The sequence below is a fragment of the Eleutherodactylus coqui genome, chromosome 6 (genome assembly GCF_035609145.1).
Source record: "Eleutherodactylus coqui strain aEleCoq1 chromosome 6, aEleCoq1.hap1, whole genome shotgun sequence".
Classification (NCBI taxonomy): domain Eukaryota; kingdom Metazoa; phylum Chordata; class Amphibia; order Anura; family Eleutherodactylidae; genus Eleutherodactylus; species Eleutherodactylus coqui.
In genome coordinates, this window is record NC_089842.1 from 178,716,815 (window position 1) to 178,744,643 (window position 27,829).

General features: G+C 41.4%; 1 protein-coding gene across 4 annotated transcripts in view; it reads right to left on the reverse strand.

Moving 5' to 3' along the window:
- Positions 1–1,829: 1,829 nt before the first annotated feature.
- The window catches only part of MIDEAS (mitotic deacetylase associated SANT domain protein), an 89,436-nt gene continuing 63,436 nt past the window's right edge, over positions 1,830–27,829 (reverse strand). For 3 of the 4 annotated variants that reach the window (XM_066608336.1, XM_066608335.1, XM_066608337.1), the window contains 11 exons: positions 23,191–23,469; positions 21,387–21,723; positions 20,884–20,944; positions 18,427–18,554; positions 15,807–15,913; positions 15,538–15,613; positions 15,282–15,370; positions 13,287–13,439; positions 7,207–7,362; positions 4,754–4,932; positions 1,830–2,326 (listed from right to left, as the gene is read on the reverse strand). In XM_066608336.1, coding sequence (XP_066464433.1) covers positions 2,119–2,326; positions 4,754–4,932; positions 7,207–7,362; positions 13,287–13,439; positions 15,282–15,370; positions 15,538–15,613; positions 15,807–15,913; positions 18,427–18,554; positions 20,884–20,944; positions 21,387–21,723; positions 23,191–23,469 — 1,773 coding nt within the window. In that variant the 3' untranslated portion in view covers positions 1,830–2,118. The remainder of the gene's footprint in view (positions 2,327–4,753; positions 4,933–7,206; positions 7,363–13,286; positions 13,440–15,281; positions 15,371–15,537; positions 15,614–15,806; positions 15,914–18,426; positions 18,555–20,883; positions 20,945–21,386; positions 21,724–23,190; positions 23,470–27,829) is intronic. The other variant, XM_066608338.1, reaches the window with a different exon arrangement.

A 27,829-nucleotide genomic window follows, 5' to 3' on the forward strand; every position in this document is an offset into this window, starting at 1 on the left:
AATGTTACTGTGCATTTGCACAAGGAAATAAAATATATGCAACTAATTATGCTAAGTAGCCATTTCAATGTATGGCAAAATGACTTTTTTTTTTTTTTTCAAATGTGCACAATTTGTACAGTAAAAAAAAACACAGCTGAGCATGCAAATACAAACCTCAAATATGCAAAAATGCGGCACAAATGAGCACAAGCTTGGGTGAATCCAGCCTAAGACATGACATTGATTGACCAATACTGCTACGTGAGCAGTGCTCGCCAGTCCGCATGTTCTGTCCTAGACTACCAATACATACTAATACACTGCGTACATTAGATAGTCAAAGAAACGGTGCGGACATCTTAGGTTGTTAAGGACCGGAAGATTCCTTTAAAGTAAGAAAATTAAGAGGAAAAAAAAAATAGATTGTACTAGATTTTAGTACAGTTTCCTTCTCTATTTTTATCCTATTCAATTTCAAATTGTAATTCATAGGGTAAAAAGGTCCTTTAGATTCTACATGTTCCCAATCTGCTCCTGGTATTAGATTATGAGAACACATTCGGAGAAAGGGCAGGACTGAGAGACAATATAGCCTTTGTAAGTCTCTGACAATACAAGTTTACACTAAGATTAAGCCACACCCCGATTTCTCAGTTTCTTTTCCAGAGCAGTATAACAATACAGAAGTGTATTCTGCATTCAGGGTTTGAATTTTGTCATTTAGTGTCATGTCAGTGCTGTTAGATATGCACCACAAGACCGTGCAGTGGGAAAATCAACAGCATTGCAATTTCTTAACAGGATCACGGCTCTGTACAAATCGATGATTAAAAAAAAACAAACCACAGCTGCATATATGAAGGAATATGCAGGCTGCCCAGGACTGCCAGGCTCTAAATTTTTTAAACTAATTGTGTTATATCCCCATTTTTGACATTCTCACACGATTAGTCCATAAAATGGGTGCCTCTACTGTGTTCAGATAATTTGCACCCTTCGGCCCAGTTCATATCTACGTTTTAGGGCTTTCTGTTCTGTTTCTAGAACAGAGAAATGGAACTAAAAACTAAACATTTCAGATTTTTCCCTCAATGATTTTAATGGGTTTTCAAAAAAGCTGAACGCTTCCAGTCTGTTAGGCTTCAGATTTTGCTGGAAGAAATAGCGCAGTCTGCAGTGCTATTTGTTCCAATAGAAAAAAAAAAAAAAAAAAGATTCCGTTTTTTTGAAAACCCACTGAAATCAACGAAGGGAAAAACACTGAAGTGTTTATTTCAGTTTTAATTCCATTTCTATACTCCAAAAACTGAACAGAAAAGGAAGCCCTAAAACACAAAGGTGAACCGGCCCTTAGGCAATAGGCTAGAAGGCACACTTGATCACACAGATCTTTCCCTACGAATGTCGCTGCAGTGATCGTGCAATTGTGTTGCAGTGAAGGAACAGACCGTCATGACATCAGCAGATGCAGATACTTCTGATGGAAGTTGTATCCCTGTAAGACAATTTTGAGGTGCTCTGCAACAAACGTCTATCCGATAGGCTAGCATGGCAAACAACAATGTTACAGTCACACTGCTGTCGTAATAGCTCTTGTTCTAGAACACGGATACACAAATTTCAGTACGGATGGTCGTTCAATAAAAGGTCAAACCTTCGTAGTAGCACACTCTTGGCTTTGTGCAAACTTCCACATTGCAATACAGTGAATGCTACTAAATAAAAATACAACTAATGAGTAAAATGCACTTTCCACAGTGACAATACCAAGCAAGGTCCACAACAGAAAGGTTTCTTCAGGAAGCCTCCTTTTTTTTTGCAGCTTTCAAAAGGAAAGACAACAAGTGTCGGCTTGCAGAACTTTTTTCTCTTTATATAACTTGTCTTTACAGGCACAAGGGTAAGATAGAAAATGTGGGTTTACTTTCCAAAACATATGATACACTGTAGATTGTTTACCAAATAAATAGTTAATTTAAGAAGATAAAAAGTCCCGAGTCCTCTTTAAACTGTTCATCAATTTGATCCTTGCAGATATTGCAAACATTCAATTAAAAAAAAAAGAAAAAAGTGACGGAAGGAGTTGAAGGGAATGAAGCGAGGGTCCAGCCTCACTGTGCCAGCGGAGTGCTCCAGTTATATCTCACCATCATCTGAACTGTCACAACTCTCACTGCTGCTGCTGGTAATACTCCCGCTGTCACTGCTGCTCCCACTGTCACTGCTCTCCATCTGGCGGGCAGTTAAAGCTGCTCTCGCAGCGGCTGCAGCAGCTGCAGCTTTCTTTTCCTGTTCTGCATGGCTCTTCATGTGCGCACTGCGGCTTTTCACTTTATAGAAGACCCTGGAGGAAGAAAAGTATTGATGATTATCAAGCGGTAATCTAGTCCTGTGTTTCTCAAATGCAGTCCTCAGGGACCGCTAACAGGTCAGGGTTTCAGGATTTCCTCAGTATTGCACAGGTGATGTAAATATTGTCGGTGCCTCAGACATTGTCCCAGGTGTTCTTACTACAGAATATCCTGAAAACATGACCTGTTGGGGGTCCCCGAGGACTGGAATTGAGAAACACGGATTCTAGAGTTAGTAGTCTCTTGGAGCATAGCGGCTTAAGGACGCAGCCATTTTTTTATTGTGTAGATAGATGGCTCTTCTCTCTGTCGCCATCTTCTGGCCACCATCTTTTTTTATTTTTTTATTTATCCCTTGATGACGGCGTGTGGTAGTGTTGCAGGGGACACTGTAGTTTCTATTGCCATCATTTTGGAGTACATATGTCTATCGCTTTTTATAACATTTTTTCGAAGGCACGGTTATTTTAATAGTTAAGACTTTTGTTTTGCTTTTTTTTATTTTAAAAACGAAAAAAAGGGTTTTTTAACTAATTTTTTGCAATAACTAAATAAACACTTTATTCAACTTATTTTTTAGGTGACTTGTGCAGTATATTGCATTTCTGCAGGCATTGTATTAAGCTGTGCCACAGGTACATCTTAATAAACAAATACATGGCAGCCCTAGAGGACTTCACAAGACCCCAGGCTGCCATGGAGCCCTGCAAGATTACAGGGAGTAAAGAGCAGATTTGGAAGACAAAGGGAGCTCACTCAATAGCCATTTAATTGCCTCGATCAGGTTTGAAAGTGGCATTTAAATGCTAAACAGCTGCTATTGAAGTTGTCTCCAATTGTGCCTTTTGTGGGTGAAGTCCGCTTCATTCAAACCCAGCCATCAGAGAGCGAAAGTGTACGCCCTTTAGTTTTAAGGGCTTAACTTACACTCTGTCACAAACATCATGTACCCGGAAGAAGTTGTTTTGCTGTAAAGCTCAGCATACATTTACATCTCAGGCAGATTAGAGTTGTGGTGTAATTAGATGAACGGTCTTGTCACCTGAGGACCTAAAAGCATTTCCACCCATGGCCTATAACAAGGCTCTCAGAGAATACTTGTGTGCAGTGACCTCTTTATCCACTTGTGTGGAGCTTGTTAACCACTAGACACCATTACGACGCAATGAAAGAGATTTCACCCAGAGTTTGAGAGGGGGCGTATTATTGGAAAGTGAGAAGCTGGATAGTTGAATTGACAAATTGCCTAACTAGGTTGTTCTGACCAGATTGTTATGAGGTGTTGGGACCAGTGGATACGTGAAGGCACACACATAGCGACCAGGTTTAGGATGCCCTCGAGAGACCCCCAGTAAAGAGGATCATCTGATCATATGACAAGCAGAAGCCGCTTCAACTGTTTAATTAACCGCCATCCAGAGACAGGTGGCACCATCATTTTGGGTCTCTGTCTTTTGGAACCATTTCCAGCCTCTTGGCAGAAGGACATTTGGTGTCACGGCATCCATTACATGTACTGCCTCTGACACCCACCCACCATCACCTCTGTTTGCACTGGTGTCATGAACGGTGAAACTGGAGTGCTATGGAATGCAAACGGGTTGTCTTACTCGACAAATTCAGGTTTAGTTTGGACACCGATGATCGCCGCGTTCGTGTCTGAAGACCTTGGGGTGATCGCCACAATCCACAGAATATCATACGGAACCTGTATACCTCCATACCCACCCCTATCTAGCATTCCAGCTAGAGCCGGCCCAACAGGGTGCTAGAGCCTTCCTTTAAGTGTTCAGTTTTCCATAATAAATTATTCTTCTGCTCTGATATTGTAATCACTTACTTATATCAATGTTACAATCACACAAAGTTTTATTTGATTTGGACTATTTCTTCTTGGTGCTTGGTTTTTTTGACAATGAGTGTACATGTAACTAACTCAATACAGGGTCCTTTATTGGGAACCAAATCAATAGGTGTTATAAAAACTTACAGATGTGTCCAGCTATTGGTCGATCCATACATGGTTATGATCTTCCAAAAAAAAGTTGTACTGTGATGAAATTAAATAAATTAGGACTATGACATGCTTCGTTAATAAAAGTTTTGTTTGGAAAAATCCCTTTTTTTTAAGTGTTGAAGATGCTGTATTTATTATTTAAAAGGTCACTGAAACTAAATTTAAAGAGATTGTTAAAACAGTGAAGTTTCTTCTCAGAATGAAGTTGCCCTGGAGATCACCATAGACCTGGCTTCTATGACACTCGACAGCAAGCGGTTATCACTGGGGGAAGACGTGCCCTAATCAGCCACAGGCAAAAAGTTATCCGAAATGGGACACCCTTCGTTAACTTGTTTTTTAATAAATATTTTGTTTTCATTGCTTTGTTAACACACAGTGTAACTAGTCATTTGCTACCCACCTGCCACATTTTTTGCATGGGAAAGTGCCCTCTTGTGCTGGAGCCTTGTTTACATTTTCAGATTTCTTTGCATCTTCTGCAGGAATACTTGCCCGTGGTTTTCGACCCCTGGGTTTGGGGGTCTTTACTGTCAATGACATGTTCGGGTCTTGATGTCTTAAGATGAGTGTATCATTTGACTGAGGAAAAAAATGAGAAAGTTATCTTAATCCGTTCTATTCTAGTTGACAAAAAGCTTGTCAAGATATTTATTACTTCCTTCCACGAATCAATTTACCCCATTGTCATCCTAATGCGTACATCCTCCAAAATGCAGAAGTGAGAGCTCCTGTTCCTAATTTATAGGCATTTTGTAATCTCATTACTGTCCAATATACAGTACTGTGCAAAAGTTTGGAAGCAGGGGTGGAAAAAAATGTTGCAATGTAAGAATTTTTTCAAATAGACAAGTGTTAATAACTTAGTTTTGTTAATTAGCAAAACGCAAAGTAAATGAACAAAAGAGAAATCTAAAATCACATCAATATTTGGTGTGACCGCCCTTTGTCTTCAATACAGCATCAATTCTTATAGGTACACTGCGGGCTCCTTCACACTGGTGAGTCATTCACGCCCGATATCGCACTTGCTACCATGTGAAACCCCAGTGAATGCAAGGCATTTTCATGTGAAAACAGCCTTGCATCACATACGGGATTAAAGTGAATCCCCCAATGAGGATGTCACAGCCGCGGCAGAGGATAGTGGAGTTCTCCCTTTGCATTCAATGGGGCCAGCGCTGCTTAAAGCATTCTTACTTTGCAGCATTTTTCCACACCTGCCTAAAAACGTTAGCACTATACTGTATACATGCATTGTTTGTGGTTGTGAACAATGTCATTGCTTATACCTTTATTGCCTATGACAAAAGAAAAAACACAACTTTTAAGCCAAGCTGATGAACGTAGCGCCCTTATTGCTTTGTACTAGATACACTTCCCAACATGCCAGGTAATAATCCAGTTCATTTTACTAGAAGGATTATCATGTTTATTTTTGGACCATTTTGCAACACTTTGCCAACTGCATAACACTTGGCTGGAACTCTGTCATCATACAACCTTGTAGTGGACATGACATGCCAAAAACATCTACTAACTCCAATGTTGTAGCCATAACTACATAATATTACATCAGTAGACACATGCCCCACTGTATAAATCATAGCAAAATAGAACAGCCATAAAGGATTACTCCCATCTTCTCATTAGAATACGCCATCAGTTAAATGATTGGTTGGGATTCAATCTTGAAAGCACAGTGCACCGTTATTGCTGCAGTACTCCAGGCTACCTGGCTGTACAGGTAACACTTCCCCTAAATCTGACCATACTGTAGATTCTTGTACATATGGCTACAGCGCAAGGAAAAACAGTGAAAGGGATGCAATATATTAAAGTAGGCCTGTGGCCCTAGGATTCCTGGGATCAGTCGGATTTCAAAGATCAGACCCCCACCGATTAAAGTGGTCGTCTTAGTGCTGAAAAGGTTAAAAACTGCTGCAAATTATGTAAAATAATAAAAGCTGTAATACTCATTCCTTTCGCTGGCACAACAGTACAGCAACTCCCCACAGAGCTTATTTACAAATGGCCAGTGTGCTGTAGGCTCCCATCATCTAAGCAGCAACACAGGACCAGGCAGCAGCAGACCCATGGTGGCCATTTGTAAACAAAGACTGGGAGGACAAGGAAAAAGAATAGGCAAGTAGTGCTTTCTTTACGGTCTTTGCAGTAGTTTTAAAAACAATTTTCAACACTTTGATATTGCTATCATTAATGGGTTTATTATATAACTTTGTAAAATGGGAACACCCCCTTAAAATGGTTTTCCCACTTCCACCCGTTTTGCTGCAGAAAGCAGTCAGCTCCATATATTGCATAGTGGCCCCGTTTCATACTACAGGCTGAGTCCCATTCACTTTAATAGGACACAGCCTGCAGTACCAAACTGGACCACTGTGCAGTGTATAGAGCAGACTGCTACCTGCAGCAAAATAGCTACAAGTGGGACTATCCCTTTAAAGAGAATCAGTTACCTACTCTCTCCTTCTACTCCACCCTGTCTAAGCTGCAAACAGACACTTTGGAGGAGACAAGGGACATCTGTGATTCACAATTATCAGACATTTATCTCTTTTCAATCCAATTTGTATCCTGGTTTTCCTAGGGGGCTTACACATTTTCTGCTGTTATACAATGGCGCTATATGTTGGCTAAAGCCAGTACTGCATGAGGTGATGCGTTAGATAGGCTCTGAAAGCAGAGAGGCTGGCAATATACAGTAAGAGAACCCCGACGGACGTCTTCAAACATCGGAGCTATACAGCCTTAAATCATAATGTCTTCAGACGTCAGACAGTGGATTGGAGAGGGTTAAAAGATATCCGACAGATATACATTAAATGTTCTTACCACTTCACAAGCTTGTAAAGTTTGAGTAACTTTCGCTTGGGAAAACGTCACCTTCTTTTCATCCTCCTCTTCCATTGCAGCATGCATGTTATTCTCAAACTCTGCATTGCTTTCTGTATTTTGGGGAGGAATGCCTGGTCCAAGTCGCTGAGAACTCTTCAAAAAAAATTAAATTAAACAAAAAATTGTCAATTTTCTACTTTGTATCTGAGTGTAATGATGCCGTACTATGCTTTGTCACAAAATAGAACCGTGGGGCGAGGAGCGTGCAGATTGCTACACATTACATTTTTAAGTGGAACCCAGCCATCATAAAAATAACAGTATGAATATACTTATGCTTCTATAACTACAAATTATGCTCTTGAAAGTGTCGTTTGTAATTGACTAAAACAGGGGGAAAAAACAACTAGAAAGAAAATATCTGAGCAGCAAAAGTAGAACACGAGTCCCTACAAATAAAATATATAAATAAAACCAAATTCCTGCACTGCTTTGCTTCCAAATGGGCATTTGAGATGAAAAGAGCTTGGATACTGAACCAGATTTCTTCAAGATCATTCTTGTCAAATCTGATATACTGTATTATGTTGGTGGATGGATTCCCTCCATGGCTTATTTTAATTCCTGCACTACGCATGACACAATATCACTTTTGCTCAGAGACCCATTAACGGTGTTGTTACCCCCCCTTCCTCCCTCCAAAAAATCTCCCTGCACGCAACATGTATAGGAACTATTCTGAGCCATATACAAAACTGAAATTTTACTCATTTCTATCAGTAGCTTGTTCAGTAGCTATGAACAGCTCTGTGCCCAAACATCAGGGTCAGATTGGGGTGCCTAGGGCCCACCAGTAAAATGCATTCTGTGGGCCTGCTGAACAGGTACATACAAATAATACCCTTCTGAGATGCTGTACACTGACTATCCATATGTTGTATAGTGGCGACCGAGCCAGATCTGGGAGGAGATAAGCCGCAAGGGAAAATTGAGATGGTAGTCACAGTGGCTCTGCTTCTCCTCCTGGCAAGGTAGTAAACACAGTCTGGCGCAGCTGCACACAGTGGTAAAAAAAATCAGGCAGTTCTTATAATCTACACTGTGAGTCAGGTAAGGGAAGATGTTGTATGTCTCGAGTACGGGTAGAGACCCGTTTCAAGTAAAATTATAAAAGCTAAAAAATTGTGGGAATTAAAAAAAATAATATATATATATATATATATATATATATTAGTCCTTGCCACTGGAGCGTGTAGTATGGTACCTCAGTGCAGATGGTGGGAAGTCACTTCAGGAAGCAGACTTAGATGATGAAAACAATTTAATGCTTTATTGGCAGGGAGAGAGAGAGTTCTGTACATTGCAGCAGTTACACAACTTGAATTTATTTTACTTAAGGCAGGTGATGAACTTGAACTACATTTAGGCTCCCTGTCCACGGGCGTTGTGGTATCCCGCAGCGGAGAGCCGCCGCCGAATCTCCCCTGGTCAGCGTTATCTGATAGATAGGCTGACCGCGGAGAATCGGTGCAATTCGCAGCATGCTGAGACTTACCCACCACAAGCGGATAATCGCAATGATTCTCCGCTCATGGACAGTGTGCTGGCGCTTTCCATAGCAGTGCTATGAAAATCTTCAGAGGGCGTGATTCGTCGGCGGTTTACCGCCGACTAAATCATGCCCATGGACAGGCACCCTTACTGGAGCAGTTGATGACAATTGAGATGTGAAACACACTTTTCTTAGAATTGAGAATTTAGGGTTTTCTCTCCCCTAGTCTCTGTCCACGTGAAGCATTCACTATAGCTTTAGTTAGCTGGCTTTGGCTGTACAGAGTTAACTTATTACTTGCTTCTTTGCACTACCTTTTTCTTTGTTTCTTTCCATTGGTTTTACCCTTTTTCTCCCTATCTCTCTCCTCTGGTAACTCTTTGAATAATTTGGCTTGGTTACTCACACTTTAGATGTTCTACTTCCCACCGCACTGGGCTTTCTTTTGGTTCCTCCCTGGTTTTCTATCTCAGGCTCCTCTGGACTAGACTAGCTAATCCTGCCCCCTCTCTACTTTTATACCTTCTTATTCAACCAATCCTAAGCTAGGGAAAAGCTAACTATCCAATCCCAGCAGTAGCTAGGGGTGATTGACAGGTGGGAGAGCAAGTTAGGGTGTATCCTGCAAAGTCATGAAGGGTTAGATTACATGAACACAAGTTTAATTCATTATTGACCATTTAAAGGCATACACACACAATTAACATTAAGTGGCTGTAACAGTGCTGAGGGACCCCAAATCTGGGGTACTACAGTGTGACATGCACCATTGGAAGTCTGGTGACCGTATTCCGGCTCTGGGCCCACTAGGGAATCTAACTGCTTCCCTGTAGGCCAGTCAGAGTCTGCCAAGCATTGTATGAAGCTGTTGCAGTCACAAAAATTCCCAGCACCATTTGAAGTTCCAATCAGCAACTGTTATATGTAGTCAATTTGGTGATTTTAACCCCTTCCCACTCCAGGACGTACATTTACGTCCTAGAGCGTTGGGGTATGTATGCAGAGACGTCGCGGTGCGACCTCTCTGCATACAGCGCGGGCGTCAGCTGTTTACTACAGCTGACACCCGCGGGCAATAGCCGCAATCAGCTTGGCCGATCGCGGCTATTAACCCTTTAAATGCTGTCAATTCTGACTATAGCATTACATCATACTGCAGGAGAGATCAGAGTATCGCATATTGTAGTCCCCCAGGGGGACTTAAAAGTAAAAGTGAAAAAAAGAGCAATAAAGTTTTTTAATTGTAGAAAAAAAAAAGTAACAAAAGTTTAAATCACCCCTTTTGCTCATCTGAAATTAAAAATCTAAATAAAATTAAAAAAACATTTGGTATTGCTGCGTCCGTAAAAGTCCGATCTATCAAAGTAGCGCATTATTTACCCCGCATAGTGAACGTCGCCCGGAAAAAAAAAGAAAGAACGCCAGAAACGCACTTTCAGTTACCATCTCCCAGAAAAAAAACACAATAAAAAGCGATCAACAAAAGTTGTACGTATTCCGAATTAGTACTAACAAAAACTACAGGACATTCTGCAAAAAATGAGCCATCGCTGAACTACATCGACGGAAAAATAAAAAAGTTATTGCGTGCACAAGATGACTGCGGGAAAAAAATTTAAAAAAATTAAATGCCTTTTGAAGAAAAAAAAATAGTATAGTAAAAAAAAATATATAAAAGTTTGGTATCGTAGTAATTGTACTGTATAGAATAAAGTTATGTCACTTTTGTTGCAGTTTGTGCGCCGTAGAAACAAGACGCACTGAAAGATGTCGGAATGTCGATTTTTTTTTCATTTTACTCCACTTTAGAATTTTTAAAAAGTTTTTCAGTACATTATATGGTATATTAAAGAAGCCATGTCTGTGCAACTCATTCAAGTTCATCTATCGCCCATACTGAACAAGTTGGCTTGGGCAGTTACTACTCTGTTCAGAAGAGAAGCTTAATTTTCATGGTAGTGGCAGAAAAACCAATTTTTTTATCTTGCTGAACCGACACTTTCATCGTGTCAGATTGCATTTTATTACTTTGCTATTACAATAATGTTACTGAGAAAGTTATTATGATAACCACAATATCTAATGATATATTAAAGGAGAATATGCATTTTCTTACAGGTTGGCGATGACAGTTTGATATCGTCATTTCTTCCCTACAGATTTCTCAGGCATTAGCTACTCAGCCATCACAGGACTTCCAGCTATTAACACCAGCCTGGCATTAACTTAAGAGCAACATGACAGAGAGAGCAGATGTGTAACCAGAGCTTCTGCCCTTCATACACACAGACAAATCTGGTAGGCACTCCCTCCTCTACGTAAGCGCAAACAGTGTACAGGACTTGGCACGTAAGCACCTGGAGTTCACCCAGTTGGAAACTGTTCACAACATTTGATACTTGCAGCCCAAGTATTTGGGTGGAGGCAGAGTCTCAGGACACCACGTTCCTCTATGCTATTGTCAATCATAGGGTTAAGAGTCCGTAAATTCTCCATTGCCATGGTAAGTGACCATTAGTTGTAAAAGGTCTTAAAGAGACGGTCAGCTACTTTAAGCCCTATAAACTAAAACTAATGAACTTAAAGGTAGTGACTCGGCTTTGCTGATGCGTAGCCCCTTTTCTTCTATTATCCCTCTACCCGCTCCCATGCTGGTAACACTCAAGGTGTGGCACAGGGCCTTACAGCTGGTGCCTGTAGAGAAAGTTATGTGGTCCTGGCATACCAGCTTGTGGAACAATCCACACCTGCGATGCTTCACCGAGTCTGCATTCTGGAGACTTCATGGGGTGAGTGCCCTGTCTAACATAGTCGGTGAGGGCATCTTCTGCACTTTCCTACAACTGCAGATAAGCCATAACTTGCCTGAACATTGATGCCTTAGATATTATCAGCTAAGACATGTGATCGGGCTCAGTTTCAAGGCATGTCCATAATACTGTCTCGGTTGGAGGGTCTGGCACAGAGGCGTAACTTGTGAAGACACTGTCTAGTTTCTATGCCCAGCTAATACAGCATCTGGCCCCGATGAAGGAGAGAGTCACCCAGAAGTGGGTCAATGATATTCCGGATCTGCGGTTGGGAGAGGATGGGGACATACTGGCTGGTTCTGGCCCCCCTCTGATTAGCGCTAGGGACAGACTTATTCAGGTCAAGTTCTTGCATTGGACATATTACAATCCTTTCAGACTGCACATTATGGGTTTGCTTCCCTCAGTGACGTGCCCACGATGCTTGATGGCTGATGGGACCGTTATGCATATGTTCTGGGACTGCAGTGTCCTGCAAGAATATTGGAGGGACGTTCTCATATTCATGGAGTCTCACCTGGAGGCCCTGAGGATCCTGCACCTTGGGGTGCCTCTTCGGGCTTGTTGGAAACCTCCCTGTGGCTGGGGCAACCAGTACCTTATATAAATTGCTTTTTTACGTTAAAAAGGTGATAATGCTGAACTGGAAACACCTGGAGAGGCCGACCAGGAGGGCATGGATCCAGGTGGTAAATTCCGTGATTCCTATGTATAAGCTGACGTATATGGCCAGGGGTTGCCTGAAGAAGTTTGAGAAGATCTGTGGTGTGTGGGTGAACTGCCCTGCAACGATGGGAGAGGGATCTGCCTGAATGTTGTGAGGGGATGGAGTGAAGAGTAGCTGCTTGATCTAAACTCTGTTTTCTACCCTTTTTGTGTGTTTTGGAAGCCATTTTCTGTGGTTCTTCTCATTAGCAATAATTAATTGATTAATTTAAAATAAAAATATATAGCCAAATGTTATGACTTATAAGGAATGTACGCACATATGCAAATAATTATGCTTTGTTTTCATGTACTATGTGGCGCCACGATGATGTGCACTTTCTGTGCCCACTGTTCCTATTTGTCCAATTTATTTTGGCTAAATCAAGTTCCTTTAGGAAAAAAAAAATAGTGGCGACTCGCAGAGTCCAGGGATGTAAGTTTTATGCCTGCCTTCCCCGCCATTTCCCCTAGTGTTAGCACTCAACCTGGCCACTGTAGTGTCTTGAGCGACGCGCCAAGTAGTCCTCTTATTATAAGTGTAGAATGAACGACTAGTTAGTGTGTAACTCAATGCACTGCAGTGACCAGTTTAAGCGCCAACACCGAGGAAACGGCAGAGAAACCAAATATAAAACTTACATCCCCGGACTCAGCAGGTCACCCACTTTGAGTTCATTAGCTTAATTTATAGGGTTCAAAGTAGCTGACAGATTCCCTTCAAAATCGGAGTTCTGGATTCCAAAACCTGTTTTAAAGTACCTCAACGACTCATTGTGGTTGTGCATTACACAGACAGTCAAATGATTTTAATGATAACTGTGTAATGCTACTTTTCTCCAGTGGTGGTGCTGCAGAGAAATTGAACAATTATTTCCAGGTCCCCCAAACAGATTACAGCCAATTGTGTAGGTTTCAGTAGTGGAACACACTGTGAGCTTATTGTTGGGGGACGCTTCTATATAAAAAAATAGATAAAAACTGAAAATATTACACATAGACATTAATACCTTTATATCAATCTCCGAGTCCTCTCTGGGGTTTTTTTCATCTACGGCAGCCTCTACATCTCCAAATATTAACATGCCGTTACGTCCTATCTTCACTTGCTTCTTGTAGGTGTAGTAAAACTCTACGCATTGAGCCACAGTTTTTGTTTTAATCTGGAATTAGCCACAACAGATTTGGATTAGTTCACATAAAGAAAATTAATGCGTGTATTCTGTATATTCTGAGTTCTGTTCACTGTGTGGTTTACTACTCAATGTTTTCATGCTGAGCTATGTGACAGATATTAAGATATATTTAGGCCCCCGGCACATTTCCCATGTGTGCGCGTTGCGCTGGAGAGGCCCGGGTACAACTCACATCGGACAGCACATGGACACCTGTCCACATGCTGTCCAATTTACACACAGGCTGCAAACTGACACGCAATAGCATGTTCTATTTCCTGTCCATGATACGGACAGAAATAGGACATGTGATGTTTTTTTTTACCACATGGACCATTAGTTCACAAATAGGCTAGTGTGCCGGAGGCCTAAGAGACATCAGTTGCTTTGTCACTTGGTTAGCAATAACCTCTCTACATCCAATGGTGGATGGCCAAAAGTGTAGCAAGTCCAAGATTTAGGGTTCAGTCATCATAACACGAGTATCTTAGTAGTATAATACAGTTCTCACCAGGTTTAGTGTAAAGCACATCGAATGGGAGGGCTTTTTAACCCAAATAAATGTACTGATGAAGAGTGATTGTTATGGGTGGTTTCACCCACTAAAAATATAAATAAAAATATTTTTCACTATATTCTGCACTAGCAGTGACAGTAAAAGACCTGTAAATGGGTTGGACATGGTTGTATCACAGAACAACGTATTACCTAACCCTTGCCTTGGATAGGTGATAAAGTGTCTAATCAGTGGGGGTCCAATTGAGACAACCTTCAACAGTTATAAAAATAGGAGTTCCGAGTGCCCCCTTATGTATGGGCTATTGGTCTGCACACACACACATCGCCATCATGGTCAGACACCCACAGATCATATACATATCGCCTCTCTGTGGGATAAATAAGTTAGTTATTTTTGTGAAACAACCCCTTTAAACACCTAAAGTTACAGAGATCTGCCAGCCTGATCTTATTGTAGTATTTATTTCCATATGTTAATACTTGGGGGCTCCATTGGCACTAATGACATCGGATACTCCCTGTGGCATACTTTCTGCTAACATCTGATTCACTTCAGCTGGTATTTCCCTCCATTCCTCCTGCAAATGTCTGGCAAATTTTCTCAAAGAAGATGGACACTGTTCATAATTCCTGATCTGATGTTTCAGTTCATCCCGAAGATGTTCAGTAGGGTTAAGGTCAGAACTCTGTGCAGGCCAGTCCAATCATGGTACATCCACATCTTCAAAACAACGCAAAAGAGTGTTTGTGACAAGGTACGTTGTCTTGTTGGAAGTATTGCTAACTACTCTCAGAGTGTCAGCAACAAATTGTTTATAACGTCAAGGTACACCTCCATGTTCATGGCTCAACCAACAGACCAAGACCATAACGGAACCTCCGCTGTGCTTAACTGTTGGCACAACACACTCAGGCAAAAGCTGTTCTCCAGGCGTCCTGCACACCCAGATACATCCATGTGGTTTGAAAATGGAGTAGTGCAATCAGTCGCTGCATAGAACATTTTTTCTTTGCTCAATTATCCAATGAGAATGCTCCTTGTACCACTATAGACGGTCCAATACATCTTTTTTGAGAGAACTCACCAAAAGTTTGCAGGATGAATGGAGAGAAATACCAGATGAAGTGTATCAGGCATTACTAGAAAATATGCCACAGAGAGTATCCAATGTCATTAGTGCCGAAGGGGGCCCCACTTAGTATTAGCATACGGAAATATATACTACTATTGATTCTTGCTCAGGTGTCCAATTACTTTTGGTAGGATAGTGTTTATTACATAGGGGAACGTAAAAGTGGTTGGCTACATACCAATTTCTGAACCAGCAGAAAGTCTTTTTTGTAGAAGGCCATTCCCTTATTGAAAAGTCTCTTCTCATCAACAGACCACTTGTCTGACCCTGAATAAAACAAACATTATGTGATTTCTGTGATAATGTGGGTCAACAGACTGAAATGTATTTTAAAACAGTACCAAAAAATAAATGATAGGCAAAGTTCAACATTTTTAACATACAAGCCTTGATTTGCCCAAAAGATAGACAGACACATAGATCTGTGTTCTTACCAGAATAATGATAGTTTGCCAAATGATGGCCTTTGTGTCTTTTTGGTTTCTTCAATAGCAGCTTCGCCAGAGTGGCCTAGAAACAGATAAAAGGACGTAGAATATAAGTTATATTACACTGTAATTTTGGACAATTAGTATAATAACTTGATATTGTATTGCTTAATTCCATTATTGCAAAGGCTTTCTATCACTCTTGCAGACAGGTTTTCAAACTAGGATTCTTTCAGTGAATATTACATTTTCATCATAATGCGGTTTACACTTACCAAAATGTTCCCTTTGGACTCGTGAAGATAATGAAGCGCCAGCTCCTGATTGGTGCCTCCACCTGGTAAGATACTGGAACAGGCTGCTGTCAGAAGCTCCTCAACTGCTGATGGAAAACAGAAACCATTAAGGACAACAGCACGGTCAGTCATAAACACTGCAACCTTACACAAAACAGATTGATAGTGCTAATGGACCATATTGACATAACGTCAGGCAGATCAATAGACTGTTCATACAAAGCAATTTAAGGGCTCATGCCCACGGACGGAACTGGATACGGACGCGGTTTTATGCCACGGGGATAACAAAAAAAGTCCCTGCTGGCAATCGCGGAAGAAAGCGCTTTTTACCGCGGACTCCATTAATACTATATTAATGGAGACCTCCTGCCACAGAAAAATGCGGTAAAATAGAAAATACAGCATTTTTTTCCCAGCTATGTAAATCCGCGGCAGAATCCCGCATGTGAGGACTGAGCTATTAGGTTCAATAGAAGTCAATAGCTGCGTTATTACGCAGTGGGGAAGACAGCATAAAGCCATCCGTGGGCATTAGCCCTAAAGGGTCACTCCGGGGATTTTTTTAAAATTAATTCATTATATAGCTATCTCGCCAGCATCAAGTCTGCTAGAGTTTCTTCAGTTAGTTCTTTCTGTCTGAATCTCCCAGCCTCTTTTTCCTCAGATAATCTCAGTTCTGATAAGCTCAGATTTCCTTGGGTTTATGTAATAATTTTTCAGCCAAATTCTCAGTTTGTGTGATGCTGTTACATGGATCTACCATAAAACTACCTACAGGGACAGTACTGTCACACTTACTTACAATGATCACATAGTTCTTGTCACACTGTTATAATAGAGGAGGTCACAGCTCATCCTCCTGACCATAAAGAGTAAAGTTGATCCCACCAACAGCACTAAATAAACCCTTTCCGGGGTCAGGCAACTAAGATGCAAAAGCCAGTTAAGAACCACAAAACCAGAAAGGTTCTAGATAAATGTCCATATAGATAATGAACTGGCAGCATAGACGGATGTATGAAAATACAAAATCGCTTTTATTACACCATTACATAGAGACGCGACATTTCGGCCTTCTTCAAGCTGATACATAAATGACAAGACATAGTATATACAGAGGCAATACCATCCACCATAAACGAATCATATTGTTCAGTATAAAAACCACACGTGAACAATTATGTTTTATATTATATAGTTCATTTACTTATGATCTATATAATTTAACTGTCCACCCAGCAAAATGATATAACTTTAGCTAATGCTGAGCTGATGCATCACGGGATAGATGTGAAACAAAAGTAAAAAAAGGTCAGCCTCAAGATGGTGCATGACAAGTATAAGAGAGGGGGCTGCACTGCATGGACATGACTGGTATACACACAGGAGACCACGAGATGCGTTTTCGTTGGATTGGTCCTTTCGGCAGGCCATATCTGGAATAAGGGTTTTGTGGCTTTCTAAGGGACTGCAGTTAAATCAGCTACATTAGGGTGATTTTACATGGGCACATCATCTGCCCATGCAAAGAGTGCTGACTAAGGCCCCCTGCACACGGGCGGAAATTCCACAGCGGGATTTCCCACAGAATTTCCCCCCGTGGAAGCTGCCATAGGATTGCGTTAGAAAGCGCAATCCTATACAGACGGCCATAATTTGTTCGCACGTAAAGCAAATCGCGGCATGCTCCATTTCTATGCGGGGCTCGGAGAGCCCCACACAGAAATGTCACTCCCTGGCCACTGGCTCCGCGCATGCGCCGGCTGGGCGCAATCCCCTGTATGAGGTGGGGGAGGGAGGGGGTGTCGAACAATCCTTAATGCAATGTAAAAGGCCCTTTAGGCTGGGTTCTCACAGGATGGAAATCCCATGGAAATCTTGCGGCTTGGCCGCACCAAAAAAACGTGAGATTTTCGCAGGAGAGCCACAGCTTCAAGACCTTTTGCTGCTGCTTTTGGAGCGGTTTGGCCGTCAGCATTCCACTGCGGCTTTCTCGCCCCATAGAAAGAAATGAGGCGGCAGCGTAAAAAGAAAAAAAGAATTGACATGCCGCGGAATCGAATTCCATGCCATATGTCCGTTTCCAACGGCTTTGCTGCAACGTATTGGCCGCTCTGTGTGGACGAGATTTTTGCTAAATCTCATCTAGATGGCTGGCTAATCTCAAGATTACGAGCCATGGGCAGAATTGCAGTCCTGAACCCAGCCTTACAGTATCTTAAGCCAAAGAGTTATCGTAATGCACAAACAAAGCAGCTCCAAAGAGTTAAATAAAACCTTCAGCTTTGCTATACCTGGAAGTGACCCAAATTTCCAAGACTGCATCCTTGAATTCTTTTAGACTCATGATACTGAGCAAACACAAATATCCAAATTTTATTTTTTTTTGATGTGGCCTTAAAGAAATAAAAAAGCAACTTTGCCAAAGAATGTCCTTTATGATGTCAAACATATTAACAGGGCTTGTGTTCATGAGGCCAAAGTTCCCAAAACAGAGATCGTTTCACTTAAATACACTGTCTTGTTGTAGATAGGAAATTTTTAGTTTATTCAGATGTTGTAATTAAAATTAGTACACTTTTTTTTTTTTGCTCACCTTGCTTATCTTCCAAATCATCTGAAGGACACCAAACCAAGTCTGCTTTGTGCTTGTCAGCAAATGCCAAGCTCCTGTTTCTCATGTCAGGAATATCTGCCTGGAAACGTGCACCAATGTTAATACGGCTGAAAACGAGAGGATAATATAATACAAATTAATCATTTGGAATAATAATGACCAGATACTGATACAATCAAGGCCACCATGTGAATCGTGGAACTGAAAGAAGCGGTGAAAGAACGTTAATCCATAGAGTGACCGAAGGTCAGATGCGGCTGAATGGATAATGATCATCACTGATGCATATTCTTTTTGTTTTTTCATCTGTTTTTATTTTCAGGTTGTCTATGACTATGGGGAAGGCCATCTTGCCTGAGCTGCTGTTAGCAGAATTTAGAGATTTGCTTTCTCGCAACCTCGTGGACAATAGGAACCTGTAGACTAGAGATGTTCATTGACTTCTATATGGGAAAGTGTTATGAGCATTCTCCATGATGCGTATAGGAGGTCGTTGTGCAAGGAGGGGGGAGAAGGTGAACTGTGATCACCACCTATTATGAATGGTCGATCCTATGTAATCCTGTCTGTAGTAATAATGAGACGACTATTGAAAAGTAATCTCTACAAAACAGTAAGTGTCAGCACCATTGAAGTTTCAGCCTCTAGAGTGAAACCTGCAGGAATTCAAGATATTTTTATACACTAACTCCGAAAAATACACGCACCACCAAAAAATTGGTTGACAAAAGTTTGCTCTACAACGTTAGATTTGTAATGATACATGCCATTAAAATTTAAGAACAGAAAAAAAGCCCATCTATAGGAGAAACAAGTACAGCCTTCCAACTTATAGTCGTTTTCCAAAAATTCTAATAAGCTCTTGAATATATTTCCATTTCTAAATGAATAGCACAAGATATCTGCACTCCCCTAGGGACACAAACTGTGCATATACCCACAGCTAGTTCCAGTAAGTGCTTGGGACACACTGAGAAACTAAGGTAAAGGACAAACTCATCATGGACGCTCACCATTATCACATAGACTCCTGTCTGCCCTAGTCCTCGGTAGAGCAGAGGTTATATCCATGTGATATTGTGATTTTCTGTAAAGACTGCTCAGTTTAATCACCTAAGTATCCTTGGCTGGTAGCTACACCTATCTAAAAGTGAAGCTGATGATTTAATTGTAGGTACCGAAAGAAGAATGAACCAAAACACCTCCAAAGTGTTTTGGAGAACAGGGTCTAATCCTCGAGGAAGAAAAAAGGTGTTCTCTGAAATGCATTGCAGATGTTTTGGTCCATTCTGTTTTCCAAGCCTACCTTGATGTCAACTGCTTACAGGAATATTTTGACTTTTAGGTGGAGATGTAGTTACCGGCCAGAACTATATGCCGCAGATACATGTGGACTTCATTCATTTGAACCAGTCAATTAAACTACTGACAACCTTTAGAAAAAAAAACCACAACGCAATATCACGTGGATAGAATTTCTGCTCTACCGATTTTTAATTAAGACAAAGTCAGTGTAGCTTTATTTTAATTTTAGGCGTATTGGAAATTAAAACTTGGTTAGGAATATGGACCTTCCTTATAATGCATCTACAAAATGTGAAATATATGCTGAAATTGTGTTAACGGTGATCTTATGCTCTCCACACTTCCTTGGTAAAAAAAAAGGAAAAAGGTTGCCTTGGCAAACCTAAGCAAAATAGATACAGTACATAAAAAAGAAAAATCAAAAGGCTTTTAAAACAAAACTTTAAACCTCATCATAAATTCTAGTTTACGTGAACACTTTTTAGAATTGAAAAAAACTCTAAGAAATTAAGATAGTGAAATTTAATAACCTAGACAGATGCAGAAGAAAGAGGCCTGCTATACTTTTAGCCTACTGTACTCTACGCATCTATTTACAGCAATATACTATTAGAACAAGTCACTAGATATGAAGTATTTATGCTTTGACCTTTCTGTAGGATCTACTCACCATTAAATGCAGCATTTATAAATTGCAAAACTAGAAAGTACCCTTTATGGGTTTCCATTTCTATGCCCCATAACCACCCACCACCACAAGTACTCCGATCATTAAAAATATAACCTATAAAAAGGGGTCATCTGACTACAGACTAACCTTCTCAAATGGAAGCCACCTCAGTGATCATCTGATGGCCTTGAGTCCCGCCACTGACGCATAGACACCTATGCATAGAGGAAGCCACAGCCTTCCAAACATTTCTAAATATAGTATTACATGGCAGCCATTCGTATGAATAGGCAACCATGTAATGCAGGGACAGCTCGGACATGTCAGAGCATGAACTGCTATTACAGAGTGGCTTTCTATTCTGGCTTATAAATGGGGGTCCCAAATTATATATTCCTGCAGCAATTTACTCATATTAGTGCTTTACTCAATCATCAATATAAATCTGTACATAGACTTACGGTTCAAGACTAACAGGCGTTGCTTCTGCTGTAAGTAAAGGCGGCATGTCCTCTCCACTAGCTGCAAAATGAAAGACAATTTTATTATAAGCATCAGGTGTGCAATTTACTGATCTTAATATACCAAGCAACAAAACAAGCTAAGGTTTTGTGTCTGAGATTATAAAATGGCCCATTTTTCTTTTTTGCCCTGAAACTGCTCGTTTTCAGAATTCATTCTAAGCATACCTGGATCAGGCACAGTTTTATTCCAAGGCTTATTTTTGATTCTAATTAAAGACATACATATATAAACCATCATAAAGAAAAAGCAGGTTAGACAATACTTGGGCCTTTGGGCCCCTTTGGAAACCAAAGTCGAGCCATGGGAAAACCATGAAGCTCTGCCAAATTCAGGAAAGTAAGCAACATCAACTCCTATATTTTTAGCCATCGACGAAACTTTTTGACCCCAATAGAAGAACACTTAAAGTATCTCAAGAAATAGAAGAATAAACACTTACTAGATCTCAGCAGGGTTCTTGTGCTGCTTTTTGGCGTAATTGGTGGAGGCATTGAATGTGTGTTTGCAGATATGATGGCATTGAAGTAAAGTCCAGAGCCCTCACGCACAGGGCTCAGGATTGGAGGTGGCGTATAAGGGGGCAACTCAAAGTTTCTGTCACTAGGGTGCTCAGGAACTCGAACAGGAGAGCGAAGATGGCTTTGATATGGAGTTATGTTGGTGTAAACTGGGACAACAAATGTGCCAGGCTTGGGAGGAATAAACAACGGTTCAGGCCTTGGTCTTTGCTTGGGCTTCCGGGAAGCAGTCTCTGCTAATGAAGGGGTCTCACTGTTCTGTAGAGGGGTGAAGAGAAATGTGTCAGATAATTAAACATAACCTTAACTGAGGAATGTATGAAAGAAAACTGACCATCCAATACAATACCTTACTACATATTAAATAATATTAAACACACAAAGCACTGACACAGGACAGCGAGTTTTTGACTATACATTATATAGTTTCCTATATTTTCATTGGCCCTTTGAATAGAGCTAAACAGCCTTATCTGTATTGTATCATGGATACTGCACTTATCAGATTGAAGCTCCTCATATCAAGGGTGAGATGGCCAACAATAGTTCTAGCTTATGTGAAGCACAAAAGTAATCCACAAGATCTTTTATGCAACCTCTATACTGATATACAACAGAACATATGCCCATCACTGGACCCATATGTGTGAACATATTGGAAAATCTCTTCTGTGGTACTTCTAAAGGGATTGTCCGAGTTGTAGCTCCTCTGTAAAACTCCATTTTCCATGCACTAACATAAAAAATATATAGGCACATATTCACCTCTCCTTGCTGTGTTCAGTGCCGCCATTCTGAGTGTCCCCTCTGACATCATGTTTACAAACTGCCCCAGCCTGTTTATGGGACGCTACAAGCGCTGCAGCCAATGACAAAGCTCAGAGCTTGATCACAGCTCTGTCACTGGCTGCAGCACCTGTGATGTCTTGTAAACTTGTCTGAGGGACTAACATGTAAACAAAGGAGCGAAGGACCAAGCAGCATTGCGGGACGCAGGAAGAGGCGAGTGTGTGCCAATTTGTAATGTTAGTGCATGGAGAACAGGGTTTTACAGAGGAGCTACAACTCTGACAATGCCTTTGACTTCGTTCCTCACAGTGCCAAATTTTCATCCCAGTGGTTGAATCATGCTGGGCAGGTGCAAAGACGCTCATTAGCATACAGCCTTTGCAGGTCCATATTATGTATCCACAAGCATGTCATGTGCCGCCGGAATATGGTCCATCTGTGGGGCACCAATTTTACCCATAGAACCACCAGATTTCTTGTATCAATCTGTGAGAGATAAACTGATTCTGCATAAATTCATATACCTGAAGGTACAGTATGAACCCATAGCAGCCTGTGGGTGCCATATTCGAATCGATAACACACAGATCCCCAAAATGACAATAGGCCTGAGCTCTTAGCATATAGAAAGTTTGTGGCACAAGGAGTCCGTGGCGGACATTGCTACATTACAGGATGGTATAGTGAGCATTGTTTTCCCTGTGTTCCCTCCTGGTATTCTGGTTTCATTATACATTCCTAAGAATACTGTTCATAAATCAAGGTCGCACACATTGTTTAAAGGGCTGAGGAATGTGTTATAAAAGCAACCATGAAGTTCATCATATGGTCAGCTTTATATCTAACTACAGGCTGAGTAAAACGGAGCATTTGTTCGTCCAGGATTCTGATGAACAGAACTGTGTACTTTTTAAAGAACCTAAGACCTGGGCCTACCTGGACTGCAGGTTCTGAGACACCCGGATGACCAGCCCTGTGTCGTGTTACTATCACAGATGGCATAGTTGCAGATGGCAGCCTTTCAGAGGTCATTGTCCTCAGAGTCCTTTCATCATCTCCCTTTTCTCGTCCAGTATCCATTTTCACCGGTACCGATACCGGCATAACCAGAGGTTTCAAGTCTCCCTCCCCTCGGGACTTCTTAGGAGATGACGCACCAGCAATTTCTGCATTGCTTTTCGTAGTCTCAATCCTCTCTCTTACAATCTCACTATCCTGAAATACCAAAAGTAATCAAATTAGGTTTAAGGCCGCCTGCACATGGGCAGCCGGCACATGAAAGAGTCGGGGCCGCCGGGCGCGGGTGAGTACGCGCTCGTCTCTGCAGGCGCTCGGGTTGGGTCCCGCGGCGAGAATTCTCGCCACCGGATCCGACCCGCTCATCTGCAGGCAGCCTAAGAGTTTATTTCATATCAACTGTAAAATACATTTTTGCACATAACCAAACAGAAAGATTCAGAAAGCAAAATGGAAAAAGTCCCTCCCCCCTCCCCTCCAAAAAAAGGAGCAAGGATTTCCCATTCCAATACAACTTTTTGTGTATAAGATGTGTAGGACTTGTGTACATGTTGTATTTTGTTTTACTAGTGTATACTTCACTGTAGTTCTGATAGTTTGTATATTAGTTGGAGGTTATATCTTCCTGCATCTGACCGCAACATAAGCAACGTTCATGTCTTAATGCAAAAACCAACATAAAAACTCAAGTTTCCAGAAAAAAACAAAAAGGCCCTATAAAAGTGCAAGAAAGAGCAGAAAATAGGGAGGAAAAAAAAATCCTTTGTACAGATGGATACTACGAAACAGTCTTAACTGGATCCTCTGTGCTACAAAAAAAAAGTGAGGATTTCTATGGTTTGCTATAAATAGGGCTGAAATAACAGAGAACATGTAGCATTTATACAATACTGTGCTAAAATTCAGCCACCCATTTCTGATCTTGGCTCCATACAGTAAGCTCTAGTGGTGGGATAAGTCTCTAGATCTCCAAAGTAGGTAGGCTTTTATATATATTTCACTTCAGACTATCCTGCATATACAAGGGGTGGACAAAAATAGGGAAACACTGTAAAAAGCATGCCTTACATTAGATGGGATTATATATCATATTTTAATAAGACATGAAGAAACCGATTTTAAGTGGAGGTAATATGACATAGATGCTGCCGGGCAGATGTGAACATCTGCCCGAGCAACAAGGTTCTATTGGTTAGTGGTCTGAGCCACTCAGCTGCTGTTACCAGCTGGCTCCCAAAACCACCCAGACCAGGGCAAGAGGTGAAGTAAACACAAATTTCGCAAAAATCTCTCAGCCAAGCAGGGGTCAAAAGGGTAGCCGAGGGCTAAGGAGTTAAACTACATGCATTTTGTATGGCGTTTCCATATTTTTGCCCACTCCTTATAATTATTTATACATATAGGCCAAATATAGACAGCTGGGTTGGATTACGACTGCGAGATTCTCGCAGCGGGATGCGACCCTGTGCACATGCAATGACCTCCGACTTACCCGTCTAGAATCTTCACTTTGCTCATGTGTCAGATGGCGCACAGCCGTGCATGCGCAGTGCAAAGCTGGTGAGTCAGCGATAACGTGGCCGTGCCAGGCTCGCACTGAAATAGGACATGCTGCGATTTTTTTTAGCGCACATGTTCTCCGCTATCAAAATCGCAGCTGTCTGCATTGGTTTGCATAAATCAATGCAATCCTATGGAAGCGTTCAATGGCGCAAATTCTGCATGAAATCCCGCAGCGGAATTTCCGCCCCGTGTGCATTCAGCCATAGTCTCTTTTTTTTTATATCAATGTCCCTTTAAGTGAGACAGATCTCGTTTTCAGATATTCACAGTAAATACTGATTTGCAAAGGTAGATGCTAGCGTATAATCTTCCTATAAGCGAAGGCCATTGAAATCGCCATGGCCACATAATATTGCTCCCTGTACTCAGCTAAGATGCAGTACAAGATTACATTATCAGATACCTTATTATTCGTTCTGGAGAGGTGCCAGAAACATGTGAGAACGCATCCTTTTCACGTGTCCCTCACTACCCCAGAGTTTCATTTCTCCGTCTATTTATAGCAAGAGATTCAGTCTCATTCTCATATTCTAAGACAGCCAGCAATGTAACGACAGCAATGCTGAGGCTTCACCAGTTTAATGGAGATATTTTTGGACCCTACTACGGTTACAGTGACCCTGAGACCAGAGACAGTGTCAGCCATTCTACCTGGTATTCGATGGTCACACTGATCCCAAGAACAGAAACAAGGGCAGATGTGCTCTGGGATTAAACTACTAACACACACCCCATTTGATTACTTTTGGAGTTCTAACAAATGGTACTTTTTGGCTGTACCAAGTCTTTCAGTTCCCACGTTTAGGTCTGAAAGGGACAGTGTGCGGTCCGTGTAATCCAATGGACAGCACATGGCCCTATTATAGCAAAGGGGGCTATATATGTAGATGTTTTTCACGTGGACCGGTGGTCCACATGAAAAAAATTCATAGCATGTCCTACTCCTGTCCATTTCATAGCTGAGAAATAGGACATCCCAAAATGTGTCAATTTGCGGTGTCCATGTATATCAGACGGCACGTAAACTGGTGTCTGTGTGCTGTCTGATGAGAGTTGCACTGGAGCCTCTCAGGCACAATCTGCACCTAATGACTAGCATGCACCAAGCCTTACAGGGAGGTTTAGAGAGAAAGTTAGTATGTGTGGTTTACATTATTTAGTGCTCTGCTGTATAATTCCATCCTTAAAGGGGTTGTCCAGCTATAAACTATTGATAGTCCATTGTTAGGACACGATTTCAATAGTAGATCGGCAGGGATCCATCGCTAGGGGGACCCACTCCCAATCAGCTGTTTGCCAGGATGGTGTGCTCATATACTGAGATGATTTCTGGTTTTGATGGCCTATCCTCAGTAGAGAACATCAATAGTTGATCAGTAGGGGAACTGCCCCCCGGGAACTGCCCCCCCCCCCCCCCAGATCCCTGCTGATCAGCTGCTCGTCGAGTCGGTGAACTGATTGCTGCAGGAAACAGACGTATGTATTACAGTCCATTCATTTCAATGGAAACTTTGCCTGTAATACCTAGCCTGTCCACTGCAGCGAGAATGGAGATGTTTGCTTCCTGCAGAAATCAGCTCAGCGGCCCGAACAGCTGATCAGCAGGGATCTCGGGCGGCAGTTCCCCACTGATCTACTATTGATGACCTCTCCTGAGGATAGGCCATCGATAGTTTACAACTGGACTAACACTTTAACCATTTAAGAGCTAGTTCACACTTGTGCTATGGATTGCATTTTCCTTCTCCACTATGGGAACAGAAAAAATGGAATCCCAAGGCTGAATGGCACTGAACAGACCCTATTGATTATAGTGGAATCTGTTCAATTTCCATTAGCCTCTCTGCCATTTTCCAGGACGGAATACTGCAGCATGCTGTGCTATTTCTTCTGGAACTTTCACAGATATCAGCGACAGATTCTAAATGGAACGTATGAAGTTGTTGTGAACACAACTTAATATCTCCTGTATCTATTTCCTGCTACTTACACTGCTAAAACCCTAAATATTTCTTCCATAAACTACTGTAACTATTAATTAGCTGTGAGCAAATGCCTCATTAATGCAGTATGTCTAGTGGTTATACAACACCTCCACTCTTTCAGTCATTACACTGGTGACCAGTCCTTTCTAGAATTTAAAAGGGTTGTCCCAAAATATACACTTATCACCCACCAATAGAATAGGGGCAAAATGTGTGACTGGTGGGGGCACAGATTATCCCCATTCAAGGAACCTCTTTAATTCAACACAAGCAGTGCCAACATACTGTAGTTTTTAATACAGTACTAGTATGTAGTTCTATCGGTGACGCAAGCTGAAGTATTCAGTATGTTATTATCTTCACATGAATACATAGTTGTAACATCTATGTACATTGATCGATGTTAATGATTGGGCACTGCTGCTAAAATTCTCTAATTTGCTTAATCCATTATTTTAGCCAGTAGAAGTGTTCTGTACTTCCACCACAGTATTTAGTTCTGCGCAGGAGACAATTGTATTAAAAGTTTATTCCCATATACAGTAAAAACACCAAGTCCCATAGCAACTGAATACTAATGAAAAGCAACTCAGAGCTGAACTATTGTTCAGGATAAGGGCAGCAGTGAAGAGTGGAATTTATTAAGCTTCGATTTCTGCCAAGATAGAAAATAAATGAAACTAAACTGAATGAAACAAAGATTTCTTTTTTATTTTGTTAAAAAGTCATTTCCATTTCGAGGCCTTACCCCTTCCCACCGCATCCAGACTCCCAGGCGTGGCCAGGATTTAGGGAAACAGCCAAGAACAGCAAACTACGCCATTTCTGCATCTCATAAGTTATGAAATATAGCCAACTGTGCCATACCGTCCCTTTCACTCATATGGGAGTTACGGAAACAACGTAGCACAGGGTGTTCGACTGTTTCCATAAAACCCAGTCGCCTCGGGAAGTCCGGGTGTGGCAAAACTGGGTAAGGGGCCGAGTTGGGAAAACTGCTTTATTTGATA